The 21428-nt window shown below is 54.2% G+C and overlaps 2 protein-coding genes across 57 annotated transcripts in view; one reads left to right on the forward strand and one right to left on the reverse strand.

Annotated features, from left to right (window-relative positions):
• The first annotated feature begins 39 nt into the window (after positions 1-39).
• On the forward strand, positions 40-3902 carry MFSD10 (major facilitator superfamily domain containing 10). Of its 7 annotated transcripts, none has more exons than XM_072737683.1 (13): positions 40-146; positions 600-789; positions 879-975; positions 1195-1298; positions 1594-1752; positions 1835-1996; positions 2265-2373; positions 2474-2585; positions 2758-2866; positions 2965-3055; positions 3182-3229; positions 3310-3399; positions 3523-3902. In XM_072737683.1, exons 2-13 carry the CDS (start codon positions 616-618, stop codon positions 3636-3638), a joined length of 1371 nt encoding a protein of 456 aa, XP_072593784.1. In that variant the 5' UTR covers positions 40-146; positions 600-615; the 3' UTR covers positions 3639-3902. The 7 variants fall into 7 exon arrangements, 5 of the variants coding, with proteins under 5 accessions (XP_072593784.1, XP_072593782.1, XP_072593785.1 ...); XM_072737681.1 differs by having other exon boundaries at positions 40-142; positions 592-789; XM_072737682.1 differs by lacking the exon at positions 40-146 and adding an exon at positions 202-400 and having other exon boundaries at positions 592-789.
• Positions 3903-4546: 644 nt separating this feature from the next.
• Positions 4547-21428, reverse strand: part of ADD1 (adducin 1) — an 89293-nt gene continuing 72411 nt past the window's right edge. For 6 of the 50 annotated variants that reach the window (XM_072737658.1, XM_072737655.1, XM_072737660.1 and 3 more), the window contains 8 exons: positions 20108-20452; positions 17475-17576; positions 16713-16802; positions 15882-15974; positions 11022-11178; positions 8603-8701; positions 7901-7934; positions 4547-6425 (listed from right to left, as the gene is read on the reverse strand). In XM_072737658.1, coding sequence (XP_072593759.1) covers position 6425; positions 7901-7934; positions 8603-8701; positions 11022-11178; positions 15882-15974; positions 16713-16802; positions 17475-17576; positions 20108-20452 — 921 coding nt within the window. In that variant the 3' untranslated portion in view covers positions 4547-6424. Of the gene's footprint in view, positions 6426-7899; positions 8031-8602; positions 8702-11021; positions 11179-15881; positions 15975-16712; positions 16803-17474; positions 17577-20107; positions 20453-21428 lie in introns of those variants that run through there. The other 44 variants (XM_072737676.1, XM_072737673.1, XM_072737677.1 and 41 more) reach the window with 15 other exon arrangements.

The raw sequence follows: 21428 nt of genomic DNA on the forward strand, positions 1-21428 counted from the left end.
AAGCGGACGCCGTCCCCACTTCCGGGGCGGGGCGGGGCGTGGTCAGCGGGCGCCCCGCCCCCGGGCCCGGCGGCGGTCCATTCCGCGTCCGTCTCCGCCCGTGTGTCCGTGTCCGTCTGTCCGCCCGGAGCGCGCGACCGCGGCAAGTGCAGGGCGGGGCTGCCCCCGCATGCAGTGCGCGCGCCACCGTCCCGCCCAGGAGGGAGCCGGGCGGGGGCCGGGGTCCCGGGCGGGGCAGGGGGAGGTTTCCGGCGGGGCAGGGCGGGGCCGGGGGACTGGATCCCGGCGTGTTCGAGGCGCAGGCGCCCGCACCCCCGCCGGGGCCAACCTCCGCGCGGGCCTCAGTTTCCCTGCCCGCTCCGCACGGGGCCGCGATGCCCCCATCCGGCCTCTTGGGACGGTTGGCATCAGTGGCTGTGGTTTCTTTGCGCAACTCCACAGTCTGCGTTTCCTGCTGCCCGGGGTCGGGGAGGGGGCGCACAGAGGGACCCCTGTGTTGGGGAGAGGGTGCTTGCTGGCCGTTGGCTGCTTGGGGGCATGGTGGGTGCTGGGGACCAGAGATGGCTCCATGCAGACTTGCCCCCCCGTTAGCCAGGCAGGATCCCAGGAGCCGTCATGGGCTGGGGAGCCGGAGGCAGCTGCACCCCGCGCCCCCCCATCCACCAGCAGACGCCTCAGGACACCCGCGTGATCACTGTGGTCTTCCTCGGCCTCCTGCTGGACCTCCTGGCCTTCACTCTGCTGCTGCCCCTGCTGCCAGGACTGCTGGAGAGCCACAGTCGTGCCCACGTGAGACCTCCCCCGGGTCCAGAGGCCTCGGGACTCCCAGGATGGCTGCCCACTGCCCCCAAACCCTATCACACCTCCATGTTCCCCAGGACCCCCTCTATGGCTCGTGGCAGCGAGGTGTGGACTGGTTTGCCGCAGCCATCAGGATGCCAGCAGAGAAGAGGTACAACAGCGTCCTGTTTGGAGGTACGGCCCCCAGCCCCGTGTGGCGCCCCTGTGATCCTGCCTGGGCTCCCGTCCTTGTCCCCACCCTCCTGCTCCTGGGTGCTGTCTGCCCTCTACCCAAGTGCTGTGTCCACTCATTGTCAGGGCGCCCCAGCCGCCTGGGGAGTGCAGGACCCACCCCAAGCAATCAGACTTTTGGGAACAGACTGTCGTGGTGACCAGAATGTCTATTTCTTACAGGTCTGATTGGCTCCGTCTTCTCCTTCCTGCAGTTCCTCCTGGCACCACTCACGGGGGCAGTCTCTGACTGCTTGGGGAGGCGCCCCATGATGCTGCTGTCCCTGGTACGTGGCACCCAAGGCGTGGGAATGTGCAGTTCTCTTGCCCACCTGGCAGCCCTCTGGGGAGAAAGGGGGTTGGCTGCTAGCCCTTCGTTGCCCCCTTGAGGTGCAGGTGGCTCCTGTGGCTAAGCCAGGCTTTCCCAGAGCTGCTCCTGCCACCTATGGGGACAGTAGGGACCCTGGGTGCTCCAGAACAGGGCAGTGCCCCAAGAGTGTTGCCTGGGTTTTTTGGCCCCATTCTGGGCCCCTCCCAGCCTCAAGTGACCATACCCACCCCGTGGACGCTACCCCGAGGCAGACAGGTCTGGTCATGTCGTATGCCGTGTGGGCCACCTCGAGGAGCTTTGCAGCCTTCCTGGCTTCCAGGGTGATTGGGGGCATCAGCAAGGGGAACGTCAGCCTCTCCACGGCCATCATCGCTGACCTGAGCTCACCTTCCGCACGCAGCCGAGGCATGGTGTGTGCAGGAGATGGGGATGAGCGGTTGGGGGTCCCTTGACTGGGGCCTTCCTGCCTAGCTCAGGTGGCCCTCTTCCCAGGCAGTCATTGGGGTGGCCTTCTCGCTGGGCTTCACACTGGGCCCCATGCTTGGCGCCTCACTGCCCTCGGAGACAGTGCCCTGGCTCGCCCTGCTCTTTGCGGTCTCCAACCTGTTGTTCATGTTCTGCTTCCTGCCAGAGACGCTGCTTCCAGAGAAGCGGGTAAGGTGGGACCCAGGAAGAAACCACTGTCCGGTCCCAGGGCTGGGGGCTGGGTCATGTGGGCATGCGGGGATACCCATCGTGTGTGCCAGTCCCAGATGCCAGGGGAGGCTGGGCTGTTCTTCTCCTGGTGTGCAGAGGCTCGGGGCCACAGAGCTTCCTGAGGCCCCTGCCAGGAAGGCCTGGTAGGTGGACTGGAGCCCAGGGCGGGAGGTCCTACCCCTCCCAGGCCACCTGGCAGGCCTTTCCAGTCCCGCCCCCATACCAGGCACCCTCCATCACTCCCGGGTTCCGAGCTGCTGCTGACCTGCTCAGCCCCCTGGCCCTGCTCCGATTCTCGGCTGTGACTCACAGTCAGGACACACCTGCTGGAGACAGTAAGGAGTCACCCCCCTTCACGAGGGTGGGACTGTCGCTCCTCCAGTTGCCATCGTCTGGGCTGTGGACCCCTGACAACCAACCTCCACTGCCTGCCAGGACTCTGGAGCCTGCGCCGCCTGGGCCTGGTGTACTTCCTCTACCTCTTCCTGTTCTCGGGCCTGGAGTACACGCTCAGCTTCCTTGCCCACCAGCGCTTCCAGTTCAGCAGGTAGCGCTGCCAAGGCCCCTTGAAGGACTTGACCCCCCCGCCTCCGGGGGGCCACCCCCCACCGTCTCCCTGTTCTGCCCCTCCCACCCCCTGTGAACTGCAGGGACCCAGCTGTCACCGGGGCTCCCTGGCTTCAGCAGAACTGAAGCCCTCACGGCTCCCCCACTCCCAGCCTGCAGCAGGGGAAGATGTTCTTCTCCATCGGCCTCAGCATGGCTGCTGTGCAGGGGGCCTACGTGCGGAGGATCAGCCCTGGTGGGGAGATCACAGCTGTGAAGCGGGTACAAAGCTCCCCCGGGAGAGGCGGGGGGCAGGGCGAGTCCCGGGTTCCACTGGAAAGCGTGGGAGTGGGTCCTGACCCTGCTGCGCCCATCTGCAGGCCATCCTGCTGCTTGTGCCCGCCTTCCTCCTCATCGGCTGGGGGCTCACACTGCCCGTGCTGGGCTTGGGGCTGCTGCTCTACTCCTTCGGTGAGTGGGCACCTGGTGAGAGGGCCAGGGTGGACACGGGTGGGAGCCAGGGGCCAGGCGTCCAGGGTCACAGACCCCCTGGCGTCTCCTGTGGGCTGACTTCCACCTCTCGGGTGTCCCCGCCAGCTGCCGCCGTGGTGGTGCCCTGCCTGTCCTCCGTGGTTGCTGACTATGGTGAGAAGCCCTCCCCTTGCCCGAGGCCCCCGGGTGGGAGGAGGCAGCAGGAGCCTGATGGCCTCCCTTCTCCCCCAAAGGCTCAGCTGGGCAGAAAGGCACAATCATGGGCACACTGCGAAGCCTGGGCGCCCTGGCTAGGGCGGTGGGACCCATGGTGGCTGCCTCAGGTGAGGGCCCTGGGACAGCACTTCTGGGCAGGCATGTGCCCCAGGGGGTGGGGCCAGGCCTAGGGACTGCGGGCCCAGGCTGGGCCCATTGACCGCTCAGGCCATCTCTCTGGATCTCCGCAGTGTACTGGCTGGCGGGGGCCAGGGTCTGCTTTACCGTGTGCTCTGGCCTCTTCCTGCTCCCCTTCCTGCTCCTGAGGAAGCTGAGGCCTCCAGCCCGCACACTCAAGGCCGAGTAGCTGAGCCAGCCCTGCCTGCCCAGAGCTGGGGGACAGGAGGCCCTGGGCCGGTACTCCTCCCTGTGCCCCTCTCCCCCGGGGCCCAGCCCCAGGGACCCTGAGACACTCCCAGCCCCTCCCTACGTGCAGACCTGCACAGCCCTGCTGGTTGGGCTGGGAGCAGTGACTTCAGAACCGTCCAGGCTTTCTGGGGGCTTTTCTCTCGGTAACACAGGTGTCAGCCAGACCACAGGATGGCAAAATAAAGCAGCTATTTTATATCCAGTGCCTTTCTCCAGTACACTGCTGTACCTTGCCACCCCTGACCCCGGGGGCCACCAGGCTCTTCCTGTATCTGCTGCCATTCTGCAGGAGGAAGATGACAGAAAGGGTGGGACACAGGGCCCTCCATGGCTAGGGTCAGCATACATGAGGCAACACAGGGGCAGACCGGGGAGGAGGGGCCCCTGTGCCAGGCTCTCGCCATCACAAGTCCTGCCCTTGCCTGTGGAGGGCAGTTCTGGGCTGCAGGGTCCTCCCTGGTGCAAAGCAGCAGTGTTTGATCAAGAAATAAACACTTGGTGCGGAGCGGGGATGGGTCCACCTCGGTGACACAGTCAGTTGAATGTCTGACTGGATTTCAGCTCAGGTTGTGATTTCAGGGTCATGGGATTGAGCCCTGCATCGGGATCTGCACTGGGGTGGGGGTGGGGGTGGGTCTGGAGATGTCCAGTCTGCTGGAGATTCCCTATCCCTCTGCCCCACCCCACCACCCACCACCAGTGTGCTTGCTCGCTCGCTCTCCCTCCCTCTCTCTCAAAGCTTAAAAAGACACCTGGGGATCCTTTTTGGGACTCAAGGCAAATTTCTGGGAGTCCTACCTTAAAGGAGCAAAGAAAAGGAATTAAGATGCAAAACTACTTTCCAAGTTTAGACAAGGAAACTGCTTAAAGAATTTTATTTGTGAGTAAAACATGTTACAGTGAAGGACACAGGACCCGTCCTCCCAAGCCTGTGTCCATATATGCGACTAAACTTCATGTTGTGATACAAAGAGTTAAAATAAACTACAAAAGTGAAATGAAAGTCATTGCATATGTGGGACAAAAGGAAGGGCTACAGTCCATGGTTAACTGGAGGACAGGGCGAGGGCAGAGAACCTGAACACCACCGTGGCAACAACATGATACACCAGAGAAGAGCGTCGCCAGAAAGCTTAAAGCAGCGGTCAGCGCCATGCAGCCAGTCTCAGGTCCTGCTTGGGGGCAGGAGCGTGGGGCCCAGGTCTGGCACCAGGTCCACCAGGGGCCCCTCCCCACGTGCGAGGAGGAGGCTTGCCAGTGCCTGGTCAGGCTGGCACCAGGTGGCCCCTGGAATGGGTCACCCACTAGTTCCCACTAAGCAGCTTCACGTGATTTTTTAGGAATCTCAGTGGAAATTTACGACGTTCAACAAGGAGAGCCAGGCATGGCTCCATGAATGACTAGTGTAAGAAGTTGGGGAGAGACCACTGGGTCCCCTTCTACCTTGAGCTACCCTTTCCCAAAACCAGGAGATCTTTTCAGGCTGAGTTAAAGAGGAGATCCCTTCTCAGTTCCAAGCCCCCGCCCAAATCAGTGAAGTGCATTTTGCTGCACTCTGTGGCAGGCTGTAGGGAGAAAACTAAAGCAAAAAGTGGCCAATTCATGTTCATGGTCAAAAACGTAGGATGAATTGCAAATCTGAAAGAAAATTCTAGAAAGGACTCTTCCCCCTCTTAATGTATCTTCCCCATGACAGGAGAAATCTAGAGACCCCAGTGAGTGAGAAACTGGGGGCCCCTTACCTTTGTTTCCGGCCTCAGGGCAATCAGACCATGCACAAGGCATGTCAGGTATACCCAGCCCTTTGCTGCTAGGTCCCCGGCTCAGCCTGAACTCGCTTCTCAAAGGCCATCAGGATACCCTGGACTGCTGGCAGGCACGGAGTGCTTTCCCAAGACTGAGGCTCTAGCTGCGAACAAAGATCACAGAGCAGGTAATGCCAGCAGGAAGCTCCCAGTCTGATTCGGTCACCTGAGGCCTGGGGATGAAGGGGAGCCTAGCACACACACAGCATTGGGTACTGCACAACAGGAGGGAGGGCAAGGCCAGGGCGGGCAGGGCCTCCAAGTGTCCAGCCACAAGCAGGACGTGCGGCCCCGGGGGAGAGCCCGGCCCCTGAGGTGCAGGTCCCAGAAGGGCACGGTGGACGCTGAGGGGCCGTGGAGGCTCGTCTCTCCCAGCACCCGCCGCACACGCCCAGGAAATTAGCACCGGTCTACGTGGGGATTTGGTCACGCCGTGAGGGGAGCTCTAGCTATGTGGAGGGACGGGCTGTTTGCATTCCGTTACACAAGAAGACAGAACATGAGACACAATCGGGGACAGTCTGGTGGCGTTGGTGTGTGCAGGACGGGCCTTCAGGAGTCACTCCTCTTCTTGCTCTTCTTCAGAAAGGAGGGGGTACGGAATTTCTTCTTCTTTTTGGAAGGGGACTTGCCCGGAGATCCATCGCTGCCAGGGTCCACAGCAGCCCCCTCCTCGGCAGCTGGGGAGGCAGCCTCTTCGGCCACCTGGGCTGAGGCTGGCTCAGGGCTGGCCGCCACAGGGGAACCAGTGGGGCTGGGAGGCTCGCGGGCTTCACTGAGTGCCTCCCCCTCCTCTTCCTCCTCCTCCAAGGTGGGGAAGCCGAGCGCTTCTGAAGGCTCATCAGGGGACAGGTCGGGGAGAGTTGGCTTGAAGGTGGCAGCATCACTGTCCTCTCCGGAAATGGGCTCCTGTGGCAGGTCTGGTGGGCAGGGGGCGAGAGACAGGGCTGAAGAGTGCAGTGGGACAGGGGCGGCCCGGGAGAGGCAGCGCCCCACAGAGACGGCCGCAGAGCTGGGCTCTAGGGGCTTCTACTGCAACAAGAGTAAGAAACCTTGACAAAGGACTACTCTACGTCAGGGCTGGATGTGGCTCATCATACGAAACATAGATGTAGCCTTGGGCCATTTCCAGCTCCAGACCCAGTCCTGGGGCTTTGTGGGCTCCGGTCAAAGGTACGCAAGCAGGGGGGACTGCAGTAGGACAACAACTTGACCAAGGTTTTGTTCTAGAACCCTGTGAGCATGTATTAGTCCTGAAATGAGGCCTAAATTTGGGTCCACAGCACCTGGTCTCCGCAAGGAGAAAACCATGGAAAACCAGAGTTAGCTCCCAGACCCCATGGGCGCTACCAACGTCAAACAGAATGAAATCATTTTAGGCTGGAGAATGAAAGAAGGGAGAGGAACTGCAAGGTAAGGGATGGGGTCAAGAGCCAGGCCAGCCTCAGCCCAGAAGGTGGAATCTAAAAGGGCAAAGTGGGGGGCGCCATAAAGACACAGCCTAGGGGGAGTTCCCAGGGAATGCCCTATCAGCACATTAGTCTACATGGGCTCTGACTAGGGGGAAACCAGTTTTGTAAATTTTTCAAAACATCATACAGAATTACAAGCGACCAGCTGCTTAGGCAACACTAAACCTCAGTACGGAGAATGAAGCCACAGGCCCACAGGGGACTCAGTGCGGGTGAGGCACATGGCCAGCCGCTGGAGGCTCCAGGCTCCAAACACTTAGTGCTTCGGCTCTGGGAGGCTGTGGCCACCCTAGCCTGGCCCCCGGCCACCTTCTGTCCCAGGACAGTTAAACGTCCTTACTCAGCGGGGGCAAGAGGAAGTTAGCGCTCACCCCACGTGCCCAGGTTGCCCATGGGTGCCTCCAGGGAAATTTAAGTGACCAAATGTCACTTGAGAAACAGCACTGAACAGCGCTCTCCCGCCTCATCCCCAAGGATGCTTAAGCACTCAGCTTAAGCAAAGATCCAAACCCAAGCAACCTACATGCAGCAGGAGGTAAACCCCACACCCCCAGCCCCCACCACAGAACCTCGCCTACATGTGTCTGATCTACCGACTGCCTAGCAATCACAGGCATCACAGGCGGAGCAGGGCAACAGGATTGCTCTGGAACCCCTGAGACCCAGAGTGCTCCAGGAGGCTCCAGGGCCCACCCCACAACCCCACCATCCAGCTCTGGGGTGGCCGAACCCCCCCACCAAGATGCCACTGCCTGGGATGGAGGAACTGGGTACAAGAAAGGATGGGCTGGGGGGGGGGGGCTCTACCTTTATTTTGAATAAACAGAAAACAGAACTTAATAAGCAACAAAGAAGCAGGAAAATGAGGCAAAGCACAGGGAATTCCGGTTAAGCAGCAGAGGGCCAAACGCGGCGGTACTTACTATGGTAACAGGTACTCTTTAGCACATCCACCTCCTGTTTGTAACGCAGCCACAGGAAGAGAAAAGCACAGGGAGAGAATCTAGGCATTCAGTCACAGCCACTGGGTTACAGAAGAACGGCTGAGCCATTCTGTGGACAGACAGTGGGGAGGAAGGCGAGCCACAGGCTCCCCACAGGCACAGGAAGCACAACACATAAGACTGAGGGACAGACACAAGAGCCACACGCCCAGAGACACGCAGCAGGTGGTCTGAGGGGCCAGTGGAGGCCAGCACGACATGGACTTGTCACTATAGCAGGCCACACACGGTCCTGCAGCCCAGACACGATGGTAGACACTTCCAGAGGGTGAGGTTTAAGAAACGTGTAAGCAGTGGGCAGAGCTGGCATCATAAATGAAGGTGAGATCCGACCCTTGAAGCCTGTCCTCCCACCCTGCCCTGACGTCTCACTAATAAATCCATTTTATTCCCCAGGACAGAACCAAAACAGGAGCAAGGGAGATGGGCCAGTTCGGAGCCATGTGACGTGCTGGTTTCTATGAGAATGCACGCTTCACCACCACCGTCAGGGTAACACTCATTTGCTCCCCCACTCTGGACAGAACACAAAGTCCGGCCCTTGTGGCGGACACTGGACCACACAAGGCCATGCACCCTCCCCCAGCAGGGCAGCCACACACTCATACCCTTGGAGCTCACCTTCCCCAAGCTTGACAGGGGTGCTGGGGGGGGTGTGGGGGGCAGCAGCGTGCTCTGGAGGGCTCTTTTCTTTCTGTTCTCTGGTCTCGTCCAGATTCTCTGCAGAGTGACAGAAACACAGTGAAGGGCTTCACACACCACAGGCCTTCACCCTCCTCAGACGCAGACAGAGCCCCCCTGCTCTGTCCACCCGCCTGCCTCGCAGACGGCAGCTGAGGCTTCTCATTTCTCAGGTGCATCTGAGAAATGAGGAGGGCCCATGGCCATGCCGTCTTCATCTCTCCAAGGGAACGAAGAAGCTGACTGTGACTGGGGTGTGGATCTGAATCTCAGTAAGATTCAACCTACTTTGTATACAAAACTCATCTCCATTCTTATTCCAGAAAGAATCTGCCAGAACCACTTTGTCTGTGACCCTGCACTCCAGGGAGGAGCCCCTCCCCACACTGAGCCAGCAGCCTGGGGTTCCAGGCACCCTACCCGACTTGTCACCTCAAAGGATGGAACATGAGAACCACATTGGTTTGCGTTTTTTATGCAGAGCATTTTCTATCAATAATTTAAACTTGGCAACTGTAACTTTATTTTCTGAAGTAAAATATGCCGATGAGGACCAGAGGAAAAACTACAGGTACTAGGACCCAGAATCCAGAATATTCCAAGTCTACTCACTTACAGAAAAATACGTACTAATGTTATCCTAATTCCTTGACTCTCCTTCTCCCGTTTAAGCTTTTTATATTAGTAGCTTAACATCACTAGGTCTCATATTTTGAACAAGCAGCTATAATCAATCGGCAAGGCCTCTGATCTCACAGAGATGCCAACCCACCTTCCTGAAGCCAGAGATCTATGAACAAAGGCCTTTCCATCTCCCACGAGCTCCCTCAACAGGAGCCCTGGCCCCCAAAGCCCCCCTGCCAAAGGCCAGCACCAGCACCGGGCAGGGGTCTCCTGGCAGTGCCCCTCAGCTGGCACTCCCACTGCTGACAGCTCTTTGATCTGCCAGCTCTTTGATCAGAGCATGGTCACAGCCATCCTATCCACTCAACTGCTGAAAACCTTGCTCCTCGCGGAGCCTCATGTGTAAGGAAACTCCCATGTGTCTTGTGATTTGACTCAAAAAACATTTTCTTATAATCTAGATTTCCCAGACACGGGAAGGGCCCAAAGGGCAGATACGTGTGTGCTCTGGAATTGGGATTCACTGACAAAACCAAGAGCTCAGGCCCATGTACCACCCTGGGGCAGGGACTTATGGCAACAGCACAGACACTCTCTCTACAGGGCTACATGTACCATTTAAGGGCAATGATCAGAAGTGGAGTGCGATGTGACCGGAACACCGGGCTCATTCTGATTCGATGTGTGGTAATCTTAATTCTAATGCACAGCTAACAGAAAGGGATAGGCGGTGATGCTGTAAACACACGCTGAAAACAATTATTCAATAATAATTTTTTGCACAACACAAATATCAACAGCATCTACAAAATGCATTAGCTGGTCTAAAACCAGACCAAAAGAAGCTAAATCGGGGCAAATCAGAGGTTATCTGAAGAACAATACGTAATTGCTTGGACAATCCCCATGGACCCAGGGCTATGGAACACTGCAGGACTTCCATTCCTGAAGGCTGATTCCCAGGGAGCAAGCTGAGCTGTGGTCCCTGCTTAAGAGCAGAGGCTTTAGTACAAAGACCAGGGTTGGAAGTTATGGCCCTGAGGACGCACCACTGAACCTCCTGGCTGGGGGTGTCTATGCCCAGGGCCTTCCTGGTAACCAGCCAAAGGTGCTCAGGGAAAGCAAGAGACCACTTGTGCCTTCTTAGCCAAAGCAGGGGGAGGCTAGGTTCTCAAAATTCTTGGATCTACTTTTTAAAATGTAAAGTTTGAAACTACTCCATGAGGTTCTGGCTCTTAAAGAGTCATTCACTCTCATTTGTTCCAAAATAGTCGCATTTTGTTTTACAAAAAGATGATGTCCTGGATCAGTGAGTTAGTTACCAGGAGAAATAAAGGCTGCACCAGCATGTAGCCACACTCTTCACTTAGCCTGGGAATGTGCCAGAGCAGTCAACATGCTGGCACATGAGCCTGCGATCACGCCCTGCCCAGAAGAACCCCCATGGTTTGTGCGGAAAGAGAGCAGTCCAGCTCTCCCACACAGTGTCTTACACAGCTGGTCTGCAGGTCCCTCCTGAGCAGACGGTTCTACAAGTATGCTTCCCCTTCTGACCCCCCCAGAACTAGGAAACGTGCCCTAACATTCTAATCTTAACCACACACAGGGCTGACTTTTCCTGCAAGTGACTGTCCTCATCACTCACCATCAACACCTGGGCACAAAGGTGCTGGCAGGGCAGCCTCTCTGGCTTCAGGTAGCCCATGCTGAGTGCCCAGGATGTGCACACACTCACCTTCCGGGCCCTTCTGCTTCCGCTCCACCTCCCTGCGGTACTCTTCTAGCTCTCTGTCGGTGAGCGCATTGAAGGGGTTGGGGCCTGTGGTGCTCACGATGACATGGGGCTGGTATTCCTTCTCAATGATGGCCTTGGAGGCTGTCACCAGCTCCCCCTGCAGATGAAAAAGGACAGGTGGTTTGGAGAAGCCTTGCCTGAGGGACCTCTCCCCCCTCCCAGGCCAGGCTGCAGGCAGGGCGGAGTGGGCAAACTTCTTGGAGCACACAGCCATCCGGGGAATCCAGGGCAGCACCCCGGCCCTGAGGCTGAGGCTGAGGCTGAGCAGCAGCCTCCAGTGGTCAGACACAGAGAAACACAACTCTGAAGCTACAAAACAAATTAAGAGGAGAAAACAATCCTAGTCCTTCAGGTTTCAGAGACAGAGGCACCAAAGTGCAGATGGACGGCACACAGCACCTCAAGAGGAATGCAGTCTCCTTCCCACCAGGGATGGAAGAGCTGACTTGTCAGTCCACTGCCCTCCTCCGGACATCAGAAAACATCCAGGATTCCAAGTCAGGGAAGGTATGCTCGGAGATCTGCTTACTTTCTAAGTTCGCAGATTGAGTTCTGTTCTTTTAACTATGTGTTGAGTTTATAACTAGCTCCTGGATCTCGTCCCAAAACAAAGAAATTTTTTAGGAAGTCCGAAAATACCAGTATGTGTCTGAGGAATTTGGAAAACCAAGAACGTGTAGGAAAGAAAGAGAAAAGCAAGCAAGCAGAGCACAAGGGTGGCTGGCAGGGAGGCAGCCCCAGCTGGGAAGGGTGGGGTGGGGAGGAAGCCCTGGAAGGAGGAGCCCGTGAGGGAGGCAGCCTTGGGGGTACAGGAAGTCCTGCCTACACTCACCTGCCCTAGCACAGCTCTGTGCCCTACCACCCAGCCTGGTTGGCCCTCAAATGCCAGGGGTTCATTTTCTGAGAAAGTTAGCCAACACACACACACACACACACACACACACCCATTACTTAATGGGAGCTTCCAAAAACAAACCACAGTAGCAGAATCCAAAATTCGGATACTAGGCAGGGTCTGTCAATACTCCCCTCAGTAAGGGCCAAACAGCAGAGAGAGCACTGGAGCAATGTGCCCGAGAGACAGCACCAAACTGAGTGCTGGAGAAATTCCAGCTCACCTGGGACACATGCTGCCCTGACAAAGCCTAGGGAGCTTGGGCTGAAGCACAGCTGTTCAGCGCACTCCAGGATTGACCATGGCCAGAGAGCCAGGGAGGAGAAGCAAAGAACCCGCTGGAGTTGGCCACCTTTGCTCAGAGTGCCTCAAGATTCAAGATGACCTGGATGGTCGGGGTTGGGGGGCTCCTTCTGACCAATGCTGACCCAAGGTCAACTGGCCTTTCACTCAGAAGCGGCCCTGTCTCCCCAAGACACGGAACGGAATCCCTGCCTGCCACTCACTGCCCACTGAAGCCTATTCCTACGCACAGGCTCCAGCTCTGTGGCTGACAGCAGCTGAGCCGGTCTGTAAATCAAGGGCAACTTGGCCCAATGTACCTGCATCCTGGTATCATGGCCAATAAAATGAGGAGGTGACATGAGGTTTGACAGGTTTCAATTAACTTAAAATTTCAAATCAAGGAATGAATAAAATATCAAGAATCACCTGCCACAGAGGCGCCTGTGGATAAGCAAAGCCCCTCCTGTGCAGAGACACCTGACCATACAGGGCCTCCCTCCTCCAAGTTCCTCAGCCAACAGCCAAGTGGCCACCAACACCAAGGCTCAGAACAGACTAGGGGACAGAGGGACCCTGTTCTCTAGGGGGGAAGGAAATGGAGCAAGGCTTGGGATGCAGAAGGAAACGGCCCCTACAGAGCAGCCTGGGCTGAGAAAGCAGGATGGAAGGCAGCTGCTCTCACCAGCAGGCTACATGGAGGCTCTTGCTGCTTCCCCCACTTCTAGCCACAGAACAGAGGCTCTAAGCAAACCCGGTGCCCAGGAACTCCTTCTGCACTTGGCGAAGGCAGCTGGCGAGCAATATGAACACGGCTATGACCGAACCTCTCCAAGCATTAGACTTTCCTCCGTAAAACCCACTCAGCTTGGAATTTACATTCTTAGTGTCGGGCCACACACTTGTGGTTGCTCAACAAGTTTACCAAGTAAGTGTGCCATGTGGGCTCAGGCCCCTGCTGTTTCTACCATGCAGCCCAAAGCATGGGAAGGCCATGGCCCAAGTGCAGGGGAACATGGAGAACAGGGAGACTCAACTGTTGCCTGCACAGGGTAGCTTTCAGCATCAACTTGTCTGCTTGATGTCTCACAGCTCAATTCACTAGTAACCAAGTCCGGAAGGCACCAGATTATTTCAGGCTACGAGCCGGCAGGCGCCATGCGTGCTGGGGTCAAGAGAGCCTTCAGCTGAACTCAGGATTCCTTTCGGAATCAGAGTCTCAGGGTGTGGCTGACAGTTCACAGCCCCTTCTTCCATCAGAAGACAACACTGCTCTGAATGGACGGCCATTGTCAGGGAGGGAGAGATGGAAGCAAAGGGAAGTCCTTCTTAAAAGCCCTAACTTCCTATGTCCCAAACACACATTCCTCAGAGTCTCAAATGGAATGCAAGGATCCATACACCTGCTTATAGGAAAAAGGACATTTTTAGGATATTTAACAAAGCCCTTTTCACTCGGTCAAAGGGAAACTCAAAGTGCAGGCAAGCAGAGCCATCTTGTAGAAGGAGCAATACAGTCTGCATTTTTGAGAACCACACAAAAGACGTGGGGACCATCAAGGCCTAGAGCAGAATCATATTCTCAACATAGACATGAAATCTGCTTAGTCAGTGTGAGAAAGACCACGGGTGCACATGTGAGCCCCAGAAGAAGGGTGCTGGAAAAAACGCAAGCGGGAAGGAGAATCTAGGGATGGGACAGGGACACCTCAGCTGGGCTGGGCAGAGTTTCCTGAGGTAACCCCATCTGGATGCACCACTCACACAGAGTGCGGTGTTCACACCGTGAGGAGGACACTGCAGTTGCCAGGAGTCCCATTCCCACCGACTCGGATTTCCTGGCCTGGGAGGGCTTGTGTCTATACTTCATAAAACACTCACAGGTGACATGACACACAGCCAAGCCTGACATGGCCAGAGCAACAACAGACTTGGGGCTAGTTGAGGACCCAGCCAAAAAAGCCCCCTTCAAATGCAGCCCACCTTTCAGAGAGCCCTGACAGGGTGTAAGCAGAAACCACTACGTGTGCTACAGGGCCAGAGAGACTGCAGAACAATGACTGCTCCAACCAGCTCTGCCCGCAGAGTGACAGGTGACAGCCACAGGTGGACACTGCACAGTAAGCACCCTGCCCCCTAGGCTCATGGATTCAGCACACCATTACACATCTGAGGGAAAAAAAATATGAACTCACAAGATCACAACAGCTTACAGCCCAAAGAACTGAGATATGCAAAACAAGCACATCTTTCTCCCTTGCTCCAAGAAAGGAAGCTGGAAGCACATTCTATCAATAAGGAGAAATAGGACCCGTGGAATTAATACAGAAGTATGCAAAATAACATTATGGGTGGGAATTCCACATAGGAATATAGAACCTTTAATACAAATCTGCTTCTTTCTGGCAACTGGAATATCACTACAGTGATACCTGCATCTCAGTGGAGCCGTACAAAGTCAAAAAGAGATACCCCTATATTTCCTTTAAACACAGGGTAAACATGACTAAGACTCAGGATGTCCGTCCTCAGCACCAAGGAGCACACCCTCAGCCCAAATACTCACAAGAAGTCTCCTTCCGCCTGGGCAAGTAACACCAAACACACTCCCATCTGCCACCTCTGGTATCCATATACACAGACGACAACTTTGAACTTCAAAGTTTTGTGTCTCCCCACCACCACTTTTTAAAAATCATTGAGGGGAAAAAAAAATCATTGAGGGGGGTGGCACTTGGGGTGCTCAGTTGATGAAGTGTCTGCCTTCAGCTCAGGTCATGATCCCAGGGTCCTAGGGTTGAACCCTGAGTTGGTCTCCCTGCTCAGTGGGGAGTCTGCTTCTCCCTCTCCCTCTGCCCCTCCCCACTGCTCATGCACTCACTCTCTTTCTCTCAAGTTAAATAAATAAAATCTTTTCTGGGACACCGGGGTGGCTCAGTGGTTGAGCACTTCCCTTCAGCCCAGGGCGTTATCCTGGAGTCCTGGGATCAAGTCCCACATTGCGCTCCCTGCATGCAGCCTGCTTCTCCCTCTGCCTGTATCTCGGCCTCTCTGTGTGTCTCTCATGAATAAATAAGATCTTTAAAAAAAAAAAAAAACTTTAAAAAATTTATCTCTAAGTTTTTAAGGGAAAAAAAGAAATATATTTCATCAATAAAAACTGGTCTGATTTCTTTCCTATTCCTCTGAAATCACATACCCTCCCGCTGCCAGGTCCACTCCACGTGCAGTCACAGCTGAGCAAGCAAAGGTAGAAGGCCACAGAGGAGCACTGCCACTGCCCACGGTCTGCCCACACGAGCCTTTTGCAATCAGCATCTTATAAAAGGCAAACTAAAACCCAAAAGCATGCACTACCCAAAGTCACGTGCACAAGTTCAGAAAGGCACCACGCCATTAAGATGGGCCCATTCTCTGCAACCTTGTGGAATAATGACAGTTGTAAAATTGTCTTCATTAAAGAAGAGGCAGAAGAGAACCTCTGCACAACCCCACAAGTAACTCAGAAACTAATTTAAAGCTCCTCCATCAGTAAGACAGTGGCTGGCGAGAGCAGACAGGTGGGGTCGGGCAGGTGGAGTGCGACGCGTGCTGACAGGTGGTGAGGACAGGGCAGTGAGTACCTTTCTAAAAGAGAGGGGTTTAGCAGGACTAAAGGTCTGCTCTGTGAGCTCGAGCCCTTCGATTGTCTCCGTACAGTCAGAGAGGGGTGCGTCCTGCAACAGTAAACTGAGTCATCAGAGCCCACCAGGCCCAGCTTTGAAGTATCAACTGAGAGCGCAGGGTGGAGCCAGCTGAGGGCATGCAGCAGATAGCCATCCATATGAAAGCAGTGGTGATGGCGGTGCCACATGCAAGCACAGACCACACAACCAGGACCCCGGCTGACCACATTCGGAAAGCAGTCACCTACCCTGCAGTCATGATTAACGCATTTGGTGACAACTTCATTTCCAGAGATAACTACTTACATGATTATCTTCAATGGGCCACGAAGTATAGTCCCTTTACAGAAAGGCATGTAAATGCGGTTCACATTTACAGGTGCCCTCTGTAAGCACTTTTCCCCAAGCAGCACTTTATTGCAGATAGCAATGTGTACACGAGAACAAAAAGTCCATTAAACCCACCCTCTTCTAGCTTTTTCCCCAGTGTACTGCTAAAATCAGGGCACATCCAGGTCCCAAAGCAGGCAGCATGTATGCCACCTTCACGCAGGCATGCATTGCATGGAGCAGGGCGGGGGGAGGACGCGGCCCGTGGGCATGCTTATGCTAAGTCTACAACTTCAGGAAAAGTGGCAGGGTTATTTATCGTGAGGATTTTTCACGGAGATAACTGGTTGCCTAGAACACTTACCTCATTGAGTCATTCTCTCCCAACTCAAGAATAATTTTGGAGTAGACAGCCATTAGAGGCACCACCCACTAACGTCAGACATTCTGAGCTCTCACCTGGACTAGGCTCCTGTCCATCACTACACCACACAGAACCTGGGACTGGGGGCCAGCCGTCTTAATGTCCTGTAAGTTCTGCTCTCGGATCTGAGGATGCAAGAAGGGAAAACACATTAACAGTACAGAGAAGCCTCCCTGTGACTTCCAGTCACTGTTTGGGCACTGGAGCCCCAGAACCACACCCAAGTTGCACTTCTGTACCTGGCCCTCACGGTCCCACATGGCCACAGTGCCCACCCAATGCTGCCAGTCCAGCTTGTTGAGAAGTTCCTGAGTCGTAGGGGATGGACTAATCCATTCCTTTCTGTACTTTCTAGATGGCTTGGGTAAGCACAGATCTCTCACCGTACTCATTATGTTGCAGGGGAACATTCCCCATGTGCCCATGTTATAGCAACACCCAGAACACTGGTACATCTCATGTTCTAACCAGCAAACATTCACAGCTCAATAAGTGAACGCTAGAATGCAGGGGCAAAAGCTGTTCTCACCAGAAACAGATTCTCTGGCTTCCAATCCTGCCTGCCATGTGAGCTGAGCAAGCATCTGCTCAAGAACCACAGGGCCCCAGACCGTCACTCACACATCACACTTGTTAGCACAATAGCAGAAGCAGTGAAAAGACTTGGCCTTTGCCGCAAAAGCAGTGACAGCAGATGCCATCCATTGGGGCAAGTGCGCTCTGCACCCCGTCCAACCTGTTGCTGCCTCTACTCACACGCAAATTTCCACTGAGGGCTGACAGCCACCGATACTCACCTTGTTTCTCATCTCCTGGACCTCTTTGGGGTTAGTGTTCAATGGAACAAACAGGTTAGGGACAGCAGAGGTGGAGGTTCTATGTCCATCCTCTTTAGTCCACTGCAAATATCAAGAACAGTTGAAAAGTCAGAATTGGGACAAAAGTACATGACACCACAGCATCCAATCTGTCCAATGTGTCTCACACCTGGTCATGCATGGACATCACAGAGAATGAACCAATGACCACACCTCCTGTCACCACAGCAGGGGGATCAGGGCAGGGCATGTGCAAATAGGAACCCAAGTCGTGACTGACCAGCACACACCATCCACAAGGCCTAGTGGAAAACTAGGGCCCAGTACAGGCTGATGACAGAGCGATGCTCTGTGACTCCCATGGACTAGTCAGGGCCGGGGTGTGTGTGTGTGTGTGTGTGTGTGTGTGTGTGTGTGTGTGTGTGTGTGTGTGTGTGTGTGTGACCCTGCAGAGCACATTGGTTCACTGCCCTGAGAGTCATCAATGCCAAAGCCGCTGGTAGCATGAGATGGCAGGGTCATGAAAAGCAATGTGATGTTGCCATCCAGGTGGAGGGAAAGACCGCACTGTGGGCAAAAGTGGGCATCACCGAAGTTCTGCATGGAGATCAACGAGAGCATCGGAATGCCGGCAGAGCCTGCTCAACTCAAGAAAATCACTGTGCGGGTGGGTGTGCATGGTGGCTGCCCAGTGGAGAGTTTGGTGATGTTGAATATTTTATATAACTTAATACTTCAGAGCGTTACAAAAATATCCCCAACAAATGTAAAGCGCTCCATGAGTTCTCATCATAAGGCTGTTTTAGTTTCAGTGCGAAGCATCAGCACACCGCGCCTTTCACATGCTGGATTTTTTTGATTTCTGATTAAATAGGAGATTTTTCATCAAATTCTAATTCTCCGGCATGGGCGGGCACTGAACATTAAAACAAGGCCAGCGATGGTGTGCCTTTCAGAGTACTTTAAGGAGGCAGGAGGGTAGCCAAAAACCATAAGGCTTTAAAGAAAGCAACAGAACTGGCCGATGCTTAGCTGTTGTGAAGGGAAATGTGGGATGGGCATGAGCTGGGAGGTACTCACTGATGATTATCTTCTCAGATAAAAATAACTCCAGCTTTTTATTAAACATACGTTTTAGTCAAAACATTAACCCAATAACCTCAGAAGCTTGAACATGTCTGAAACTTAAGAACAGTCACGGTGAGTTCACATACCAACCTGGGAGCACAGCGTGGAGTGTGCACTGTTCCACAATGGTAAGAAACACACTTAGCTGTGGAACGAGACCTCCCCTTCAATGGGCACACACGGCTCCCCAAGACACCTCACGTGATCTCGTGTATCCCCAAGCTAACAGCAAATACAGCTCACAGCTGCTACTACACATGTGCTTGGGGACACCTCAGCACTGCGACTCAGCACTATGCATCGGTATCAGCAGTGGAAAGTTGGTTTTTAGGCCCACCCCTTTAACAAGTAAAATAAATATAAACAAAACAAATGAAACTGGAAAAGAAAAACAAAACGAAGGAGAGGGAGAGAAGGAGGGCGAGGGAGAAGAGAGACAGGCTCAAACGCAGAGTCTCTGCCCACATGACCCGTCTGCTCAGGAGCACAAAGGCTCTCTCACCAGAGCCACCTGGGGAAGACAGAGCTGCTTTCTTTGGAATAAATCTATAAAGTAAAAACACTGTTATTAGGGAAAGGGAGACCCGTCTGCTTCCTCGGGGCCTACTGTTTGAGGCCCTCTGACCTAACGTCACCTGGACTCCTGCAGAACGCGTCATGCAGAAAGAAGCCTGCCCTGGCCCCAGTCTCTTCACAAGACCCCATGTCAGGGGTGGGCTCCCTACTCTGTGGCGCAGGAGCCAAGGGAGGGGGTGGTGAAGACCAGTCCCCACAGGATGTGAGCACCAGGACAGCAGAGTATCTCTCAGGGCAGTGCTAGTGGCTACCGCACAAAGCACGCCTGGCAGGGTCTGTCGCTGGTGCCTGCAGATGGCCTGCACTGCACTTAGGTCATGCCACACCCAGCAGGAGTCACATGACTCACCACTATGGCCATCTACTCACATGCAACAGTCCATGCACAAGGCAGCTGGCTTAGAGCATTCGGAGGCTTTGGGACAGCAAGTGAGGCACGAGGCTAATGAGAAAGGATGAGGTCAGCTGAGAAAACACCCGTGAGACCAGAGGCAAACTGCTTAAGAAAGCACGGAAGACTTTAAAGCACAGACTGTAGTGACTTTGCAAAACGGCTGGAGGTTATAACACTAAAATCACAGCTCAAGACTCAACTACCATTTTGTGCATGAGGTTTCAGGATTCCTTGAATACAATTTGAATTAAACAGCAGCTTGACTTGTGGGTTAACAGGTAAGTTACTTAGTATCCCTGCTACTGTGAGTTAGGTGATACTGGCATTACTGGAGCCCAACCACAGATCTTAAGCAGTTTCAAGCAGACAGATTCTGGTTGATGCTAAAGAAGGTTAATGAAGAAAGTTTGCCTTCAATCCGAGTCAGAGGGGCTGGATTCCCAAAGCCTCCGAAGCCCCAGCTGTCCAACTTGCTCTACATCATCTAACTATGAACAGTAAGGTAGGCACAGACCAAGCAGTTGGTAATACAGCTTGGCACGCAGACACCGGACGAGAGAGACTGCAGCAAGGGTTTCACGCGATCGTGTGTAACGTTCGTCCACACCTTAGTCTTCGACTTGGGGCTGCTTCCATTCTGCCCCTCCTCGGAAGCATCGTCACCTCGCCCAGAGCTCAGCCATCTTGTCTTCTCCCGCTGCTGCTTCTGAAAACTGTGTCTGAGAGGGGAGCAAGTGCCTGGGTCCCCGTCACCAGCGAAAGAGTAACCTGTGACACTCGCAGGAGCCTCCACATCACTATGTTTTTTAGATTTCTCTCTCAGAGCAGGGTATCGGTAAGGGTAGCCAGTTCTGTAACCCTAGGATCCAAAGAGATGAAAAGACAGTCATTATTCCAGATTTTGACAGAGTGTCACTTAAGAAAGCTGTGTGGAATCCCCTAGAAAAGCTAGATGTGTGCACACCCGGCAACGCTGCAGGGCAGCAGAGACACAGGATATTCACCAAAATTCTGAAAGTAGCCCTATTCCTAACAGCCCCAGATCAGAAAGAGCCAGCAACCCTCAAGGGGGCCAACTGAGGAAGATCTATGCCACAGATTAGGGCCCAGGAATCAGAGCAAACACCCCATTACTAAGGCAACATTAGGATGAATCTCACAAATATGACGCTGAGTCAAAGAAACCAAATGGGAAAGAACACCCTGTATTATTCTACTCATAAAAAGGACAGAAAGAGGCAAGCCAATCTTTGTCATTAGAAGATAAAACAATGGCCACCCTTGGGGTGAGGTAAGTGCCTAAAAGGAAGACGAAAGGTCCTGAGATGCTGCTGGGGTGTTTTGTTTTGTTTGTTTTAAAATAGGCTCCATGCCCAACGTGAGGCTTGAATTCACAACCCTGAAGTCAAGGGTCGCATGCTGTACTGACTGAGCCAGCTGGGCTAGGCACCTGAGCACGGCCAGCTTTTGATTTGGGTATTGTTTATATGGTGTGTCCAGTTTTTGAAAGTTAATAAACTAGATACTTAAGGCTTACTTGCTGCTGGCTATAGTATAGGTTGTATTGATCAACCTAGTTAATTTTTTTTTTTTTTTTACCTTTTAAGACAAAGTTTAGATACTGTAACAATCTTTGGGGAAGGCCAAACAAGTCTACCTCATGACAACTGGTTCTCGGCAAAACTACTTTACCTTTAAACATATCAATGTTTGAGTTCAACCTTCGATTCTGCCTCATAACCACTCACCAGGGCTTTAGGACATGGGGCCCACTAGTTAACACCTCTGTAACACACTGTAACAGCCCTCAGCCCTTGGGCTAGACTAACCTGTGT

This window comes from Vulpes vulpes, chromosome 14, assembly GCF_048418805.1.
Source record: "Vulpes vulpes isolate BD-2025 chromosome 14, VulVul3, whole genome shotgun sequence".
NCBI classification, from domain to species: Eukaryota; Metazoa; Chordata; class Mammalia; order Carnivora; family Canidae; genus Vulpes; species Vulpes vulpes.